This window comes from Cottoperca gobio, chromosome 1 (assembly GCF_900634415.1).
Source record: "Cottoperca gobio chromosome 1, fCotGob3.1, whole genome shotgun sequence".
NCBI lineage: Eukaryota > Metazoa > Chordata > Actinopteri > Perciformes > Bovichtidae > Cottoperca > Cottoperca gobio.
In genome coordinates this window covers 2480836-2501179 of record NC_041355.1, presented here as the reverse complement: position 1 = coordinate 2501179, position 20344 = coordinate 2480836, and the positions used below count along the sequence as shown (strand labels likewise).

Sequence of the window (20344 nt, the reverse complement as noted above, 5' to 3'; positions counted from 1 at the left end):
TACTAACAGCCTACATACCCCCCTCCCCCCCCTACTTTCCCTCCCTTTGAAAGTCGTGAGTGTGAATTTGGCTTTAATTGAGATCTGCTCACTCTCAGTTCCACATGGATAGAGCCATTCACCCACTGACAGAACAGTGTTTGTCTGCAGGGCTGCGTGTCTGTGCTGGGTTATGAAGACATTGAGGTAAATAGAACGAGATGATCTCGGCCTATATCTGACCAGAAGTATGTCTGTTCACTTTTACTGTGTGATGGAAGAAGCATTCATATCCTTAGAAGTGCCAATACCATAGGCGACTCTAAAGATACTGGGTTACAGAGGTAGTCTACTATCAGCAACATGCCTACTTAAAGGTTCAATGTCAAATTTACCAGAATTTAAACTTCAACCTTTACAAAAATGATACAATTAACTAACTAGCAACAGAATGTGAAGAGGCGTCAGATGGTGTTGTCCTATAGGATTAAGAAAACCCTTAACTCTTTCAACATAACAACAACGGCAGGTCCATAAAGAAACAGTTTCAGACTCTGCTGTGCACCAACCTCAATCCAGTCCCAACATATTTGGGGTGAATTTGAAGAGATAGAAACACACTCAAGTAGGCTGCGGTCAAATGATGACGTCCTATGTCTTTTCCTAACCACTTCTCATTGACCTCGATGGAAAACCTCATGAGGTTATGGCAACATTTGAAGGAGAATTCATAAGTTTGAGGGTCTAAGGACAGAGTGTGTCATATGCTGTAGAAATCGAACAACCTATTGTAGCTCCCCATTGATATCAGGATCTGTTGCAGACTGAAAACCCATCTGTTTTGACTGCACCTTGTCCAATAATATTAAAATAAAAATACATTATTTCTTTGATTTTCTCATTTGAAGCTAATATACTTGCAAGATTCTTGCTGTTCTGAGTTTTGTATCCTTATGGTTGTTTGCACTTTGAACAAAAGCGTCAGCTAAATGAAGTGTAATGTCTGCTATAACGTTCTCCCTCTCTTTGTTTTACACACACACACACACACACACACGCTGTGTTTTTGAATACACACATGGAAATCAGACGTCCACAGCAAAGTTTCTGTTATGAGCTTCAGTTGTTTCCTGACCTCGTTCCACCCGTTTCCATCCATTGGTGTCGTCAGCCCTGCCTGCCTCTTCCGTCCTCTCCCTGCACTCTGTCGTGACTCCTGCCTGCACAGTGTTTACACTGGACAGAGTTACCGGGTGTGTGCTTATCTTTTCCTCACACCTAACACAATAATATTAGCAGAGTAATGCAAAACCACATGAAAATCTAATTTATGTCGTTAAGTCTTTCGAGCCGTTTTAGTTTGTTTCTTCTCCTGCGGCAAGTCTCTGACTGTGAATGTGATGATGTTAATGAAATGTTTTGACCGTGTGTTGAAATATGATACAGCGGCCTGTAGTGTCCTGCAATGTCCATAATTCCAAAGTCCAAAGTCCCTAATTTGACCAAATCACCAATTAAATTAATATCCACTAAAACAGATACTGAAAGATTCAACACAATATCACACACGATAAGATTTATATTTTTGGAAATATTTGTCTCTTGCTGCTATTATGAAATATAAGTGCATTACTGTACGTTAGCATGCGGCACTGCAAGTAACAGTTTCTAACATTCACTGACAGTTAATTCACTGTGAGTTTGAATCCTGAATGCAAGAGTTGATTGGAAAGTAAAGCTGTACGTTTGTATTTTTCTTTATAGATCAGTGTATGGATAAAAAATATCATCTGTAGAAGAGATACATGACAACAAACATCTTGTAGCATACAAGAAAGCAGAAAAGAATACATGTAAAAAGTATTTATTTGTGATAGATTATGGGTTTTTGGTGGTCTCAATGATACACACAGTGATCAGTGTGAGAGGAGAATATAGATAGAGTGTGGAGCTGACAATGCAAACAGGCCACGGTTCTGAATACAGCTGGGAGTAGGACTTGGCCTCTGGTGGTGGGCAGGACATGAAGACAGATCTGGGACAGGTCTGGGCCTGTGAAGGTCATGTGAAGGTGGGACAGTTGGACAAAGCCTGGCCTGCTCCTGGGCAGCTTCATGCTGGAGACCGTGGAGCTCCTCAGACCACATCGCCCCCATCTGGTAACTCAGAGAACAACAGCAAAGACATGGATCTGCATGATATGCAGTTTGACAAAAAACAACAACCTTATTTGAATAATTAGCAAGCCTGAATACAGTGAGACTAAATATGCAACATTTTTTGGAAACTGTAGTTTCTCTGCTGGAGTTTGAAGACCACGTCCTGTGTGATGTCTTTAACGTGACGTGGGCCACACATGTTGACATGGCGCAGTAGGAGAAGCCCAGGTGTTGCTAATAACGTTAACGACGCCTCAGTTATATCCAGGTGTCAGTAAGACAGCGACCCTGAAACCAGAGCAGCTAATTAGATTTATTATTGACACCTGTGCGGTTCCTACTGTGACATGTCAGCGTGTCTTTCATGAAAAAGGCTTGTTCGTGTTCATTTACAGTTTTGTGGTTTTATCTATTTCTTTCAGGAACACTGATCTGTATTTGATACTTTTATTTAGCCCAAATGAATTGTCTTTTACATCATATTAATTCTGTAACTGATATCATAGTTGTGATATGATTAAGTTAAAGGGTAATGAAAAGACTGTCAGAGAAACTATAATTGTGATGTGTTGTTGGTGGCAAATGTTCAGCAATAGTTCAAACACATGTTTCTAAATGGCTAATTTTCCTGTTGGGGGACTAATAAAGGAATATATTTTCTTATCTTAAAACAGCTCTAACATGTTATAGTATTACATTCTGCCTCAGCAATTCTCAACATTTAAAAGTTGTGTTTAAATGACCAACACTGTTAAGGATCTATATTCTAAATCCCTGCTGTTCTCTGACCTCCAGGCAACGTGCAGTGCAGTCTGACGCTCACGAGGTGGCAGACATGCAACCTGTGCAACATTTAACATCCCATACGATATTCACAATACACACACAGGCTGTGCTCCGTATAGCCAGCGACAATGAAAAGAGAAATGTAATGCTGGTTATTATCTATATCAGGTGCAAGATTATTTTTAATTTCAATACCATGCACACTATTTTAGTTTACTTATTTAACTACATGTATCTTTTATTGTTATTCTATTAGGCACTAGGGTTAGTATTACTTCTTGTACACCTTATATTTATCAATGTATTGTTCATTAATGTTTATATCTTTTACTCTACTGTTTCCATTCTCATTTTAGAGCACAATAATCTTCCTCTGGGATAAATACAGTTCCATCTTATCTTAGAAGAATAAGGATTTAGTCTGTGAGGTGGTTGTTTGCACTTAATTCTTGTTCAAATGTTAGTCACACAGAAACAACGTCAACAATACATCAGACTCTGCACAGCACATTTCCCACATTATTAGGTGTTGATTCTGCAGTAACAACGAGAGACACAAGTGTTGATTGGGGTGTTGTTTGCTCACTCACACAGCTGATGTGGTGACTAATCTTCTAACACAACAACCACAGCTATGGTGTTTATGATAATAGCGAGTTAATGTTGTTTAAAACTCATGAACTCATGTCTGCAGATATGGTCAAACAGATGATGTTTTTTTAATTACACGTCCAGTAAATAAAAAGGTCCACAGCTACAGCACTAAGTGTGCCGGTTTGTTCACTCACAGAGTCAGGAAGTAGTCTTGTCGACTTCCCTGAGCTCCCAGAAAAACATTTTGTTGAACTAGTTTAACTCTTTTCTAAGAAAACTGACAATGTGTATCTTTGATGAGATCTGCAATAAGTTTGTTTGCCCTGAACGAAAGTATGCTGGTGTGCCTGGCTGTGAGGCTCCGGGGGTCCACCACCTGTAACAACAGTGTGCATGAGAATATGATACAATAACAAGAGGCCGGTCTCTGCAGAGCTGGAGAGAAGACGGGAGTGTGAAGAACAATGTGACGGGAGAGAAGTTCTCATATATTCCTGTTCATTAACATATAATGTACAGAATTCATTCAGCAATGCAGAATTGTGCATGTGTGGAGCTACTTTTGTTTTACCTGTATATTAATTAAATGCTCTTTCCTTTTACAAATCGGTTGCCTCGTTCTCACTTTCTTCACTTGGGTTATTTAATTGCTTGTTGTTGCTTCCCCACCAGCCCTAGACTAGTAGGGAACGTAACAATAAGTATTTTCAAATATGTTTTTTCATATGCAATCCTATTCTGTATATGTAAAATGTTATATTATATAGTGAACAACATGGGAGTCCCATTTTGACATGCTGTGGTGAGAAGGGAACACTGGATCAGCCTCAAAAGTCTCCTTTACCTTCTCCTGCAACTGGAGAAAAAACACTTTAAGTCCCGCCTTCTGGCACCTTTCTACCAATGGGCAACGTGAGGAATTGAGTCAGAAGGAAGGAAGGATATAAAATACTTTTGACACTCAACCCTGGACTATGGTTATAGTTATTAGCTCAGTCAAGCTAAACAAAGCCAAAAATATACAACCGATTTGAATTTTCAAAATAAGCCACATATTTAAAAAAAGTCTTGCAATAGTTAAAATGTAATAGTTATTTGCACTTTTTGAAAATGAATGTAATAAAAATTCTATAATAAAATGTTAATATATTTGACTAAACACGATTTAATATAAATTTGCCATCTTTTTATCCGGTGTGTACTCTTATTTTGAAGGCACATTTTAGTTTCCGGTACATGTTGGACTGCTTCTAGCTGGGTTGACGCAGCTCACTAACAGCTGCCCCCGTTGCTAGACGACTCAATGTGTAACACTGATGTGAAAACAGAAACCTCTACATGGAAAGAAAACAGCATTTGAACGGATTTGAGGAAGATATGGTCCACAGTGTGTACCACCGGCTCAGTGCGCGGAGAAACCGCAGTGTAAAGGTGCACGAACATCGGAGTTGTAGTTTAGCTAACGTCTCTTTTGTTGCCCCATGTTTGTACCACCAACGTTAGCAAGAGAGGAGACCCGGAAAACAATGAGAGGATTCACGCACACACGGAGGACATCACGTTTCTATACTTAATGTAACTGTTTGTTTACCAGCTATGTTTACTGCGACTGCTAAGATGTCTCTGGAGGCGAGTGATGTTCAAAGTGATGAAGACTGCGAGGAGCTGGTGAGTCCTTCGCTCTGGTTGGGTCCAGAATACGATTTACTTTTTAAATTAGTTATTTTAATAAGTAATAAGTGCTTATTTAAAGGCTGTAGTTGTGCCATTTACAAGTTTACTCAAGTAGAGTACAAATCCGAGGTACTTGATTATTTCCATTTTATGCAACTTTATACTTCACCTACTACATCAGAGGCACATATTGTACTTTATTTTCCTTATTAACCATGACAACAATGCATCATGTTTAAAATATGTGCTATACAAAATATATGATGAACATAGAAAACAATAATAAACTACCCAACAGCATTTAAAACAGAAACATGCTGCTTACATGTGAATGCATCAGGAATACTAATACAATATATAATAGTAAAACACTTATGAGTATTTTTACTTTGTACTTACATACTTTAACTTAAGTAATATTTTCAATGGAGGATTTTCAGTAGTCTAAGGGGGTTGATTTGACACACAAACTAAACATAGGCTAAACATTTCAAGCTGAAACCTGCATTATATATATTTAAATGATTATTACTACGGGTTAATGTTCTCTCTCTCACTCACTCTTGTGTCCAACCTAGGTCGAAGATGGCTTTTCTTTCTCTGCTGATTTTTTGGAAAAGGTAAACAAATGAACTGTTAATATGAATTTCATCTGCGTTCGATGAATACACGTCTCCTCTGCTTTAACGCCTTGTATTTGTTTACTATCAGAGAACAAGGGGGAAGAGATCTTCAAGCAAGCCTCCACCTTCTCCACGTAAGCTCAGCTGCTCTGTGTTGCAGATACTGTAACAAATCCACTTTTCTTTACTTTGTTTATATGCAATATGTATATGTGTAGGTTCTCCATACCTCTCCAGCATGAATGTGAACCCCAGAAGAGCAGCAGTGGCGGCCTGGAGACTGCCGAGGGCCTCCCTTGGTGACACCAGAGGGGACACTCCTGGGGAGAGTGGCTCAGCTCGCCTCACATCCCTCAGCAACGGCCATGGTAGGCACCGTACACACACACACACACATCTGAAGCTCCACAGACAGTGTCTCTCCTCAGAAGAGGAAGGTGGGATGTGTGTCTGCTGAGGCTTGCATCGAGAGCGAGGATAGAGCGAGAATGAGAGGCTGAAGTTTATCCAGCTGCTTTGCTGACTTTGTAGATATCCTGCTCAGTACTGATGCAGTTTGGAAACTGAGAAAAAGAAACTCTGCAAGTGTTACAACCGTTCCGTTTGATAAATCTGGGATTTTACTACATAATAGAAAATCAGTTCTATACCTTTTTAAAGCTGCGTTATTTTTCTGGCCACCTGGGGGCAGAATGACTCAGCAACAACCTTAAAAACATTAAATCGAACATATTTTCAGTTGACAAAGTTTCTACGTCTAACATTTAGTTGCTTCTTTATTAGGACCAACTAGCTCAAACTAATGTAGTCTAATGCAACAGTCCTGCACTAAATCATGAAGGTGTTAATAAATAAAGTTTTGTTGGACGATATATTGTCCCAGATATTATGCAATAAACGATATTGTCATTTTAAGACTATTTTTGCCACTGATATAATGATGATATAATGATGATATAATAATGCAAGTACATCCTTTCAAAGAGCAATGAACTTTTAATTATTTATAATATTTTGACATTGTAATTGTAAAAAGTATTAAAATATCCTGAAAAACAAACAAAACATTTACAAAAAAAGACGCAACGAAAACAATAAATAAAATGGACTCTCGTGCTGTTAACAAAGTGCATATATCGTACGATGAGTTGATAATAAAAACGATTGCGGTCATGTCCATATGTTGTACGAGAAGTCCATAACATAATTATTGTGCCTAGTTGAGAGCGGACAACCAAAAGAAAAAGGTTCTGTGGAGCTGCAGATTCTCTGTCATTGTGCATACTAATCATTTGATCCCTTGTTATATAGTAACATCTGATTGTTGTTCTTTAAGTGCTCACTTGTGTTGGGAAACATCTTGAGCATCTCTCCGTCTACCTTCTTCAGATGTGTCCCAGACGCTGAGATCAGAGTGTGATGTCACACCAGAGCTTCTCAAACAGACGTTGAGCATGAAGAAACACAAACAACTCGTCTCTGGATCCAACGGTGAGACAACGCGTATGTAGAAGAAAGTAGAGAAGGGGGGGAAGTTGAAGGGCAGCTTTTGTGCTCAACAGAGGGTTTGGCTGAGGAGGGGAGAAGGTATCAGAAAACAGGCTTACATAACTGTAAGGAGAGAATATGTGTGCTGTTATGGACCATCTGCGCATTATTGTCTGTGTTGCAGGCATCACCCTCAGCACAGGTGACTACAGAGACAAGGAGGACATGTACGATGAGATTATTCGCCTCAAGAAGGTAACGAATTACATAATCAATGCTGTGTCTTCAACTAGTTCATGAATTAATGTTATGCGTTCGGGGAAACCCCCCCCCCCCCACTGTTGTGCATCAGGGTGTCAGTCGTAGTGAGGTGAGGGGTTATTCTTGTGCAGGAGAGTTCAGTGTAACGTGATGTGTGCATCTCTGGTCTGCTCAAATGGCCTTGAGCAAAGCATTGGATGCCTACCCGCTCCAGTGTGCTGTTCTGTAGCTGACTCAGCGGCAATTCACGAAGGATTGTGTGGCTTTAGAGGCCCATAAACCTCCGGCAATAACACAAAAAGTAACCGTGCAATTCTCAAAGCACCTGCAAAGGGTCAAATGCACCCTTAATTGCGCTGCCAAGCAAAAAGCATCTCGTTGCTCCTGTGCTAATGGCACGTATTTATAATAATATATAATATATAATATATATAGTAATATGCAAACATTGGGCCCCTTTCATAAATCCTCCACTTCACAAAGGTCGCACTAATAGTTAACAGTTCACACACACGCAGTTACTGTGAGAGAGTTGTTGGTAACAGAAGAGCATTGTAAAGAAATGTCTGCTTACTTTTTATTTTGGGATGCAATGTTCTGTTCTGCCATGAAAATAAAAAAATAATAAAGCCCCCCCGATATGTCAGTTTGAAAATACATGAGATCAATAAGGTTATTATACAACTAAACGAGTAAACGCCTCATTTCACCGACTCCTGGGCTTACAGTCTTCCCTTTCCTCTCTTCCTTTGGGAGGTTTGGATGGAAGTGGCACTCTGGTCCGCCCCTCCTGACTCTCACCCCTCGTAACCAAACGCATTGGCCTCGAGCCCATTTATACTTTGCCACATGGATAATTGCAATCAGGTGCAAAAAAAGAACACACTCAGCTGCAAAGCTTTATGGACGTTTATGCGCTGTAGTGTCATTACTGCAATATCTTTTCCGAATGGCATTTCATGTTGCTATCAGCTGCCGCAATCCGTTCTTTGTGAATGTGCCCCTCACACTTGTATTCCTCTGCAGAAGACAGGTTTTCCTTCACAGATTTATAGTTTATTTAGATTTCGCACCTCAGGATTTCCATATGCACACTTTATATGTTTACATTTTCCTTTCATACCTTTGTGGATGTGTGATTAATCTCCAGTGATCTCTGCAGAGTCTCCAGGCACAGAAGTCTGATCACCAGCAAATGAAAGCAAAACTACGCCGCCTGGAGGAAGATAACGCCAAAAGAGAGAAACAGATCGAAGAACTGTTGGATCCCACTAAAGTACGATCACTAAAGGAAACATTTTGTCGTACAAACTTTGAACAACGGATACATTAAAAAAGAAAGAAAAAAAAAAAAAACATTTTCTCTTTAGGGATCTGAATATACTCGTAGTTTGGTGGATAAGAAGAAAGAAGGCAGTGTGGTGAGTGTGTCCAGTCTGGTGATGAACATACAAAAGATTATTTTTTGGATTGATGTTTGACAGATTTGGTCAACTTGATTCTGTCCATCAAGGTTCTCAATGGGCTGAAACAGAGAATCCTGAAGCTGGAGCAGCAGTGCAGGGAGAAAGAAAACGCCCTGAGGTGAAACACTCTCCCACTTTTGCACGAGTCCATTTGTTTTATGTGTAACGCATCAATAATGTTCAGGTTATTTGGGTTGTCTCTTCCCCACAGTAAACTACAAAGTGAGCTGAGGACCACCAACCTGGAGGAGCTGAAGATCACAGTAGAGACATACTTTGACGAGGTAACACCTGTCCCTTGACGGTTCTGTGTTCTGTTGCTGTGACGGAAGATGTTATCGTCACATTCATGTGATCTCAGCTGTAGAAAAGGAAATCTCCACCTAACTTGTAAAGTGTTCGTTATGTTGGTTCACATTTCAGATCCAGAGGCTGAGAATGCTTCTAGAAGCTGCAGAGAAAAGGTATGCATCTGCTGAATTTCTATTTCCTTGTTTATTTGTGCTAGAGGACAAACGGTGTCACAGGAAGTTGTAAGAACATGCAGTTCTACCACATTCAGCCCGACACAGTGACCCTGAATAAATCTGTGTTTATGTCGGTATGACTGAGTGAAGGCGGGTCATCAGGCGGGGGTCTAGTCTAATAATGGGATTACTTAAGTTTCACGTTCTTTATTATCATCTGCACAATTATAGTGAAGCAGTCGTCGGATCAAAAGGCTGTTCAATAAATATGTATTAAAACAAAAGGAAAAGTTAAAATATAGGGCTTAAATACATGCAGGAATCAAATATACAATAAAGTAATATACATTTGTGGTAGACAACTTTAACTTCAGTTCATTTTGTCTGTGACTTCGTGCCCTCTGCTGTTCTTTATCTCACAAGTATTTGAACATGATTGCAGGCGGTTGCATTAACTTTTCATAAAGCTGCCTAGTAAGCAAAATACATTTTATAAGGATATCGCCCTTTGTTTGCAATGTCATGATGAAATGGCAAATATTGTTTTTACAGAGCTGACATTGGACCATTTATTTAGTTTATTGAGTTGAGTTAAGATACGTCCGTCTGATATACAGTAGGTTGTACCTGTGTGTTTGTTACTCAGGTCACTTTCCTTCCCCTTCAGGCTTTTGTTGCCTCTGTCTTTCTCATTACATCATGAAATCCCCCCCCCCCCCCCCCCCCGCTGTCTTTCTGTCTGCAGTAGTCGAGCAGAGAGTAAAGGTTCCCAGAGGCAGCAGAAAGTTTTAAGCTCCACGGTTCATCGTCTGTCTGAGAACCTGAAGCAGCTCCAAGAGCAGAACACGGCGCTCAGGGAGGAGCTCAACACTGACAATCCTGCAGGAGGAATCAAAGGTCTTTGCTCACACACTAAACCGCACTGACGCTCTCATCCCAGCGCTTTAACAAAAACCAAAGAGTCAAAGAAATGTGCTTCATTTATTCCTTTTATCAAGTTCTAATTTTATTTTCGCTCCACTTTAATTCGCTCCAGCTTTGTTGCTTGACTTTCCTCCCTGTTCTGCTGTAACAGGTAACAACTAAACAATACTGTATATAGGAGTGTGCAATATGGATATAATCTTCTATTACGATATCTGTTATTTTATATCTTTTCAATATTGATATTTATCATGGTGTAGGATCCTGCAAACTCAATTGAGTAACTCTTTTTTAGATAAAATAACTAGATGACAACATTGATGAAACACTCCTGTAAATCTGACATTGCCATAAAGTAGTCCTGCCCATTGATTTGTAACATTTCCCACAATGACCTAATACCATCCAGCAATATTAAAGGACTAACTACCTTGGTATAAGCAGTATACACCTCCTTTTTCTATCGTCTTACAGTGTAAAACATTATCTGACCGCAAACAATACAGTAACACATACTGATTATTTTAACTTCATTTGACTGATTTCATTCTTATGCAATTTAGTTTGTTTTGTAGCCAAATATACTGTATGGATGAGTGATACGGTATAGAGCAGTGTGAATGTAGGAAAGTACTCACTGAAATAAAAACTAATAGCTAGATATAAACCAGCAAAACAAAGTAGCTAAATATTGTGCTTTAAAAGTCGTATCCAGTTCTATACATGCACACTCTTAGAGTGTGCGGGCCCGCCGGCGGGCCAGCAGGAGTTTTAGTGCCTGTACATGGACATTTTTTAATTCTGAAAAAAATATTTTTGTAAAGCTTAGAATCTCGTCTATTTTAATATGGAGATGAAAATCACAACAGCGGTACAATCAGCTCCTCAAACTAGCAAGTACACTCCAAATCAAAATCATAACTTTGAGCCCACTTACCTATAAAGCCTCATAAATATCCTCTTTTCAGCAATATTTTGAAAAAGACGCTCCTAAGGCATTGCCAGAGGTCCACACGTTCGTTTCCGGGGAAAAGATATCCACTGTGAACATCGTCACAATCGATAAAAGTCCATGAACAGGTGTTGCAATCTGTGAAATCAGCTGATCGATTTTTACATTGTGTGATCATAAACAGTCATAACTTAATATGTCGTGCGCTGATCATGGTACAGACACGTCCTGGTTTTAGCGCGGGCTCTCAGCATTAGATTGACACTTCATTTGAGCCAATCGGAGCTTCGATGGGTCTTTTAGAACCTTCATGAGCCAATGAGTGTCAACTTGATAAGAAAGTGCCCACCCACGTCCTGGTGGCGCGCGCATCGTAAAGGAAATGTGCGCCTCTTTCGTTAGATGCGTCACTTCCCATGGTTTGTTTTTTCAAAATAAAATGTATTTCCAAAATAATATTTATTATTTATTGTACAGAAAAAAATACAAAAAATACATATGTCTTTATACTTCACTTACTCTGTGTGATTACTACTAACAGGGAATATGGGTATATAATAGTTATTTATAAATAGATAAAAATAACATTAATTAATAAATATTATAATATGTACATGTACATATTGCACAGTTGGTGTACACCTGGTGTTACTCTTGGACAAACCTGTCTAATAAATTAAGTTTTTATCCTTTTTATCTGAAATTTGGTGGTGAACTTGATAACACTTGGTTCTATGTTTCTATTGTGTATTTCAGCTCTGGACTATCAGCTATACCCATCTTCAGACATCTTTTTCAACAAAGAAATTCTGGCGGAGTGTATTTTCTTCAAATTCAGTATATTCAGACCACTATTACTCAGTGCCAGAAGCACTTGGAGTGATTATTCACTGTTTTGCAAGAACAATAAGAGAGTTATCTTTTGAATGAGACCAAAATCATGCAGCTGGTGAAAATGGTTGAAGAGCAGCTTTCAATTTACTTTGGGTATGTCGTTCGTAGGTATTTTCGGGTAAATTCGTCCACCTTCTAAGACAGAATTCATACGAGTCGTCTATTTAAAACAAGTAGAAATTCTGCATTAAAAAACCCCATTGTGTTATTGTATTCTGCACTGTAATGCTGATGAAAGAATGTGTGTGTCTGTGTGTGTGTTCTCTAGGTTACAGAGAGTGGAGTAAACAGAGACTGTTGAGAAGGCTGCTGGAGGTGGAGAAGGTGAGAGGAAACTAGTTGTCCGTGTAAACACATGCAGTCACCTGTGACACAAAGCCAACCGACTCCTCTCTCCTCCAATCAGAGGCTGGAGGACAGCAGAAGACGCGCCCAGTCAGCAGAGCAGAGCGGCCGATTGGAGAAGGAGGTCCAGGCCACACCCGTGGAAAGTCTGGGGTTTGCCATAGCAACAGAGGCAGTGGTCTCCGTGGGAACGAGCACTGAGGCATGGGAGGAGGCTTCTGATGTGAGCGAGCGCCTCGGCCAATCGGAGAAGGAGAGGGTGGAGCTTCAAGAGACGCTGTCAAGTGCACAGTGAGTGAGCTGCAGTTTGTATATGTGACATGCAGTGCATACATCTTTTCAAGCAATACTACATGTTAATACTCTGAATCCATCATATACACCAGAGACCAGAGGGAGAACACTGTTCTGAGGAGGTTCATCAGACTAAGTTGGGCTGCACTCTATAATTACATCAGCTGCTATGGGTATAAAGCCTCCGGGTTTAGTTTTTGAGACTGACTCTGTGTCGTGTTTGTGTTTTCAGTGATGAATTAAGACAGTTAAGGACAGAAAGAGAAGAATTGGAGACGGAGACGGAACGATGGAAAGCTGAGCAGACTAATGAACGTGACAAAGAGAGACAGCAGCATAAGTATGTTTTAGTTGTGATGATGTGTCATCAACAGGCCATAGCATAGTATACTGTATGTAACATCTCTAGGGCTGTACCCAATGTGCCCGTGTCTTATGAGGATTTTGAAGGAAGCTTCGAACGTCTGTCGTCATATTCTATGACTCATTATCCTAAAAATGTAAATCCTCAATTTGAAAAGTGATTAAATTAGTTTTTTTATTCTTAAATGAACTTTCTTTAATGAATACATCTCGTCTAAAGATAACGTCTAGGCTAAACCCCAACAAATATGGATTGAAGCAGAATATTTCATTAGACAAAAACATGTTGTGAAGTTTTGACTTTTTACAATGAATTTTGACTTTTAGACTTTTAAACTTTTGAGTAATTGAAAATGTTTGGATCACACGTGGAATATACTGTAATATTAATATTCTAGGTTTAGCCTAACCCTTATCTACATCTGTGTAGAAATACCAGGTTGAAACTCAATAAAAAGATGCACAGATATAAAGCTTATGAATGAAGCTGTTGGGTACAGCTCCACATGTAACATCTACAGTCAGATTTCTGTTCTGCTTGTTTTTAAAATCCAAAGGCATTCTTACACATGTACATATTCTTTGAATGTGTGGTGGAATTTAAAAGACAGCATTTCCTTATGGATTTACATTTTGAGACAGTAATTTTATGCCCGTCGCACAGATCAAAGCTGATGTGTCTGTCACACAGACGCTTTGTAGTTACTTCCAAAATGTCCCAGCAAAACACCGTTGGCATCATTACAAAGATCCACTGGAGAATTGTCTGCATGCAAATAATGTCTAAATATATAACAGCCAGGCAAGAAACCGAGATGACTCAAAGGGATGTGGCTGTGTGTGAAGGTCAAATCAATATTCTAAAGAAGTGAAATCCTAAAGCAGAGTTGTTTACAGATGCAGCATCTACCACCTGGAAAGAGTCGCTTTTGCAATTAGTTTCACCTAAACAAACAAACTACAAGCCAATTTGTATGCTAACTTATACTAGATATGTTAGTTGGTGTGTCTGATATGATCAAAACAGCAACGGCAAACTCACTCTCATCCCATAATAAGTGCTTGAGTCCATGATTGAAGTCAAATATGATGTGGAAAATAAAACGTATATTTAGCTCAAAACAAAAGTCACAGGTGGAGAAAGCGTCAGCTGACTAATTGCTAACTGTTTAAGTACATCCACTATGGCTGCTAGTTGTATCACATGTTTGAGTATCATTTATGTGTGTGTGTGTGTGCGTTCGTGTTTCTCAGACAGGAGTGGGACCAGTTGTGGACGAGGATCCAAACTCTGGAAGACGAATGTAAACCTGCACAAGCTGAGCTCCCCTCTCTCTCTGCCGCATCGCCAGAAGAGGGAGGAGAGAGGGACACTGGAGGTAAAGCAGAGAAGGAGGGGGAAGGAGATGCAGAGAACAAACAAAGAGAGAAAGCGACGTTGGTCATCCAGACAAACTGGAGGGAGCACAGAAACAGAGTATGTAACGCAACACCTGTCAAATGTGTCAGCGAAACATTATATAAAATGTCCTGACACTTTCTCCCAGATTTATCTTTTCATCTCCCTCTCTGCATTCTCTCTGCAGGACATTGTGTTGTTGCAGTCAGCATTAAGAGGTCATCTCCTCAGAGAGTCACAGCTCAAGGACCTGCTGAAAAACACACAGAATAAGGTTTCACCCACACACACACACACACACACACACACACACACACACACACACACACACACACACACACACACACACACACACACACACACACACACACACACACACACACACACACTCACTCTATATCTGCATAGCAGCAAGACTCCCGTAATACTTCAGAATCGTTGTGCATCCTGTTCATATCACAGCTACCTTTTAATACTATTGGCCACTGTAAAAAGAATAATGTTTTAAGTGTATACTTAAAGGGATAGTTCACCCCTGTAGTGCTGTTTATCAATCTAGATTGTTTTGGGGTGAGTTGCAGAGTTTTGGAGAGGCTTCTCTTGAATATAGTGGAACAGACGGCACTCAGCTTGTGCTGCTCAGTTATATCTTTCCACAAATGATGACCCGATTACTCAAGATAAGCCACAGACCTTATTGTGAGCAGGTTCATGTAGGAACTACTTTCTTTCTACAAAACTACAACCAGTAAACAGTGAGCACGAGCCTCTCGCCCATGAGCAGATGCAGATGCAAACGTTGTTCTACGCGGTTGATTGTGGTTGGTACGTGCATAATGCCCATAGAGGAACACATTACATAAGTAGAAAAGTGAAAATTGAGAGAGTGGGTAGTAGCGCTTGACGTATCTCATGATGTGCGTCACAGGAAGCAGCGTGGCGGCATCGAACGGCACTAACGAGAGAGTAAAGACTAAATCATAAAGTGTGATGTATGCCCTTGTCTCATCATCGACAGTCAAACTTTCTATGAGTCTCTCCCTCTGCCTCACCTCGCACTGTATATGTTGTTCTCTGTCTCCCCCACTGAACATCCGCTGCCCCTCCTGTACGTTTATGTCTCTTCATCATCTCCTCTTTTCAGGATGTAGAAGGAACAAACCGCAGCGACGTCGCATCCTCCGTAGAAGGAGAGCTGGATGTGGTTGCCTTGACGATGGTCCAGTCTGCGTTCAGGGGACACCTGGCTCGCTGTAGTCACGCAATAGAGAGGTGACTCATTTTTATCTTTTTAAAGAAAACCGATCCATAAAGTGCATTTTCCAACTTTATGTTTGTGCATCAGCTCGAGAGTCTCTGTGCCTTCTCCGATGGGAAACACGCTGGTACCAAGGAGAGCTCGCTCAACACACACACCCAGCAGCACAGGTGAGGTTCACACTTTATTGTTTAAACGAACAAACACACAGAACAAAGTGGGGAAGAAAGTAACTGATTCATACTAACCATAAGGAACAAAGCCCTTTCCTGCTCCACTATTTTACCCTATCCCATATCTATCTTCACCAAATCTCTTATTAAAGGAAGTTATTTCATGCTACTTGCCTAATACACACAGTACATGACATGACATAAACTGCAGTCAAGAGAACAGAGCATTCCTGCACACTGTTGTTTGCCTGCAATGAAATGTACTAATTACACATCGTTAGATGAAGCTCTAGGGACTGAACCGTCGTGTAACTAATACACTTCACTGCAAGTAACAGACAGTGTGTGCGTAAACATCTAAACACAGAAATGTGCATACACCTGCTGTATTTAATGCCTCTGTGCCCTTTGCATTCATTTATGTGTGGAGGTTCATGATGTGCGTCTACTTTCGCTGGAGAAAGTTATGTAACGTTGACAGAAAAGGCGCCATTGATAAAACCACTGAAGAGTGTCAGGCAGGCTTAATGTTTACCCGAGTATGTAACACCATGGCATCTCCCGACCTCGATATCTCTCATCACGTCTACCTTGTCGCCTTTATGAGGCGTGATGAATCCTTCCTGCACACTGATCTTATTCCAGGCTGCCGGTCTACTCTGCATCAGACGGAGCTTTTACAGCCTCCCTGTCATAGACTGACGAGGACACTCAGCAGCCCTGCGGACCAATAAAGTGGCGACCTCATATGACCCCTAAAGATCACTGTTCAAGTGCCATATTCTAAGCTTCTACCTCAAACCACCCTGTTAGACTCCACCAGCTTCCCCATGGCTTTCCCCTCCGTCTCCCTGACTTTCATTTAGGTTGACAGCAGATGGGTGCATCGACCAGAGCAGCATTGTCAGCGTTATTTTTCTGCATGCTTACAAGTCTTCCCCTGCATTTGATGTGCGGGGGGCTTCACTGAGAGGCTTTGGACTGCACCAGTTTTAGTCGCGTACCTGATTTATTAAGGGTTGTTGTTGTTCTTCTGCGATGTTGCTTAAAAACATGCAATAATGTACATGGTACAGTGTTATTGTATGTGGCATGTAAATGAAGAAAGCTTTAATTCCAGCATGACTTGGCAACGTCCATATATTTAAAAGTATCCTGTTAAAATGACTATAGCTACATCACGAGCTATGTGTCTGAATTTATTTGCGTATGTTGTTTGCTGCCAGGCGCTGCATCCCCCCATAAAGACGAAGAAAAGCATGACGAGGGAGAAGAGCCCTGGCTCGTCTCTAGCACTCAGTCCTCCAGGATGACGCCCACAACAGGTTAGAGACGGGGGACATTTGCCTTTTTGTGCTTTGCCCGTTAGAAGCACACAAGATCTTTGGTACAGCCACCGTTTTGTATGTATGTGTATATACTTTAACTTTGATATTAAACAAGTGTTATACTGAAATGATCTTTACCAAATGATAAATATTCATGTTAAAAACTACTTAAGATTGATTGCACTTTCTATCGTGTCATGTTGTCAGGTACAAAGTCTTGAAAGTTTGTAAAAAATGCTTAAATTTAAGCGTTATATTTTCAAGGTTAGTATTTGTGAGGACCACAGCTAGCTATGCATTAAATAATCGGAATCAAAACATACAATCAAAGTGAATATGAAGAGCTGGTAAAATTAACAATATACATTGTGATGCTGTGGGAATAAAATAATTCTGTTGATTTTATTTTTCGCAATTGCATTCATAGTTACAATTTAGATGTGATGATAAAAGCGTCGAGATTCAGGACATTTTAGGTTTAGGTACCTTGAAAGTGCTTGAAAACCCTTAAAAAGCTGTATGAACTCAGTGTTTGTTTAGGTTAAATATAATAAATTGATGCCTGTGTATCTCCTGCAGAGCTTCATTGCACAGCTGAGTCTGGAGGAGCCGCTGCAGTTGATTCTGACGATTCTGATGACATCATCGTATCTCCTTCACGTCCTCTGAGAAGCAGAGAAGTCTTAATGTTATAGACTTTCTGGGTTGTGTGTTTGTGTGTGAGAGAGAGAGAGAGAGTGTGTGTGTGTGTGTGTGTGCAGGAAGAATTTCTGCCTGTATGTCAGAGACTTGCACAGTCATACAGCAGCAAATCTTTGTGGTTTGGGTTCTTACTGAACACGCAGACGGTAGTTGGAATATTCCAACGTTAGTAAGGATAACATTCATACACGATGGCTGTGTCAGAAATCACTCAGTACTCACTATGTATCAGAATGTATCGTGAGAATTAGTATACCCTAGTGGACTCAAAGTATCCCACAATGCATCGTGAAAAGTAGATATACATCCATGTGTACAACCATTCTTCACTAACAAAGCACTACCAGCATGCATTGCGCTGAAGGAATCATGGCGGAGGGAAGAGAGATAGAGAGCAGCGCGTATCCATGGAGTTGTAGCGCAAACATTTTTAAGAAGAGCAGCGCATCACAAAACAAACGCACTCACCAAAGTACTTTGTATTTATTCATTTGGGAAAAGTATAAACTATAATATCATGTGTTTTTCACAAACGCATGGAGGTATTTATTATGGATGGTTTCACCAGCCGACGCTGATCTGGCACGTTTTAATTGTGCGACTGGAATGACGTAATTAACGGCAGAGAAAGTGACCGCGGTATGAAGCTGTGCACATGGGAGAGGTTAGGCTGCCAGAGATCTCCTCATGTTAACACAACTCCATCATGGCTTGGGTTCAAAGAGATCCTTTGTTGTTGGCAGAAAGCCCTGAAGACTAACTTCTCCCACGTGCGAGTCGTCTCCAAAAGTGGATTCTCCTTTTGCCCATGAGCTCATGATATAGTCCTCTACATAGAACTCCCTATGAATGAGTGAATGATTTCGGACACAGCCAACATGTGCTGTCTGCAAAGAGCGTTTCCTCTCTACAGTAATAACCAGGATATTCTGGGGCGTCGGGGGCAGGTTTATGACATGAAGTTACGAGGCACTTAAACGCCTCACGTTGATCTTATTTATAATCCTGTCCTGGACAATATGTTGATGCATCCCAGTGTTGACATGAGGTTATAGGATATTCTCTTAAATATCATCCCCCTTTAATGTTTGTGCTTTATCATTTCAGCCAAATAGCTTTTATTCAGTAGTCTTGTTTTCTCAATAGTTGTTTTGTTTACCAAAGTGCCTGCTGCATGGTTATTCAAAGTTAGACTACGGTAATAAATGTATTAATTGATCTTAACCTGGCTGGCTTAAGGGAGCCACGTCCCTGTAAACTCCTCTGGATTTCACAGGCTTTAAATAATTAATACATCTTCTTTTAACATGCCTGATTTGTAACACACAAACGTACACTACACTAATCTATCATGTGCGCTTAATAAATAATGGCTGATTCTGAGGTATGATTGAGGGATGACGCTCAACTACTGCACTATTGAGTCAAACTGTGAATAAATTATAGATCAGTCTGCTGCAATACGAAACACACAGTCAGTACAGTGGGGGATACACAGGGAGTATGTCTAATGCCAATCATGTTTGTGCTCTGAAATAGACAAATGATGACCTATAAGGTGGTCAACAGAGAGAATGTGCAGTTTCCCCACATGATGTGTGTAACTTAACTTCTGAGACATTTAATAAAATGCTGTTTTTATAGTGAAATCTGTGCGTCTGTAGTTTTTGACAGAAAGCAGCGCTGGAAAGTGTTGACGTGCATCATGCTCCATGACTGTATTATACTTCTATATTTGTACTCCACTACACTTGTTCTCTTTTAATCAAATTATTCACAAAAAAACAAGACTCAAGAAACGTCCAAAAGAACATGTGCCTGTGGCACACTATAACTTATAATACTTAAGTGTTAAAAGTATTCATTAGAAATGTAATGTTTTGCATTATTTAGCTTGACTAAATGATATGATGGCTAAGCAACGTTTTTGGTTGACTTTTTGGGGCTTTATGTGGACCACAGTGGGTGTTAGGAGACTGTATGGGACATGACACAATATAATATAATGGATTAAATGTCAATAAACTACACATGTCTGGCTCTTGATGGGATTCTCAATTCCCAGTGTGGCTCTCAGTGAAGCTGACACAACCCTGAATGACCTTGCACCGCTGTACAAGGTCAGCTCTATTAAGAAGGCCCAGTCAATCCTGGATGATCCTGGTCACCCCGCCTAAGAGTTTAAGTTGCTTCTGATGCCGGACCAAAAGACTTA

General features: G+C 40.3%; 1 protein-coding gene across 1 annotated transcript; it reads left to right on the top strand.

Annotated features, from left to right (window-relative positions):
- Window positions 1-4748: 4748 nt before the first annotated feature.
- Window positions 4749-19778, top strand: iqce (IQ motif containing E). Its single transcript, XM_029459785.1, has 21 exons — window positions 4749-5186; window positions 5771-5812; window positions 5904-5949; window positions 6034-6183; window positions 7205-7306; window positions 7488-7558; window positions 8727-8840; window positions 8935-8985; window positions 9078-9148; window positions 9242-9314; window positions 9454-9494; window positions 10243-10394; window positions 12536-12591; window positions 12674-12903; window positions 13139-13246; window positions 14524-14746; window positions 14856-14942; window positions 15813-15940; window positions 16014-16096; window positions 17326-17424; window positions 18007-19778. Exons 1-21 carry the CDS (start codon window positions 5115-5117, stop codon window positions 18120-18122), a joined length of 2115 nt encoding a protein of 704 aa, XP_029315645.1. The 5' UTR covers window positions 4749-5114; the 3' UTR covers window positions 18123-19778.
- The last annotated feature ends 566 nt before the right edge of the window (window positions 19779-20344 follow it).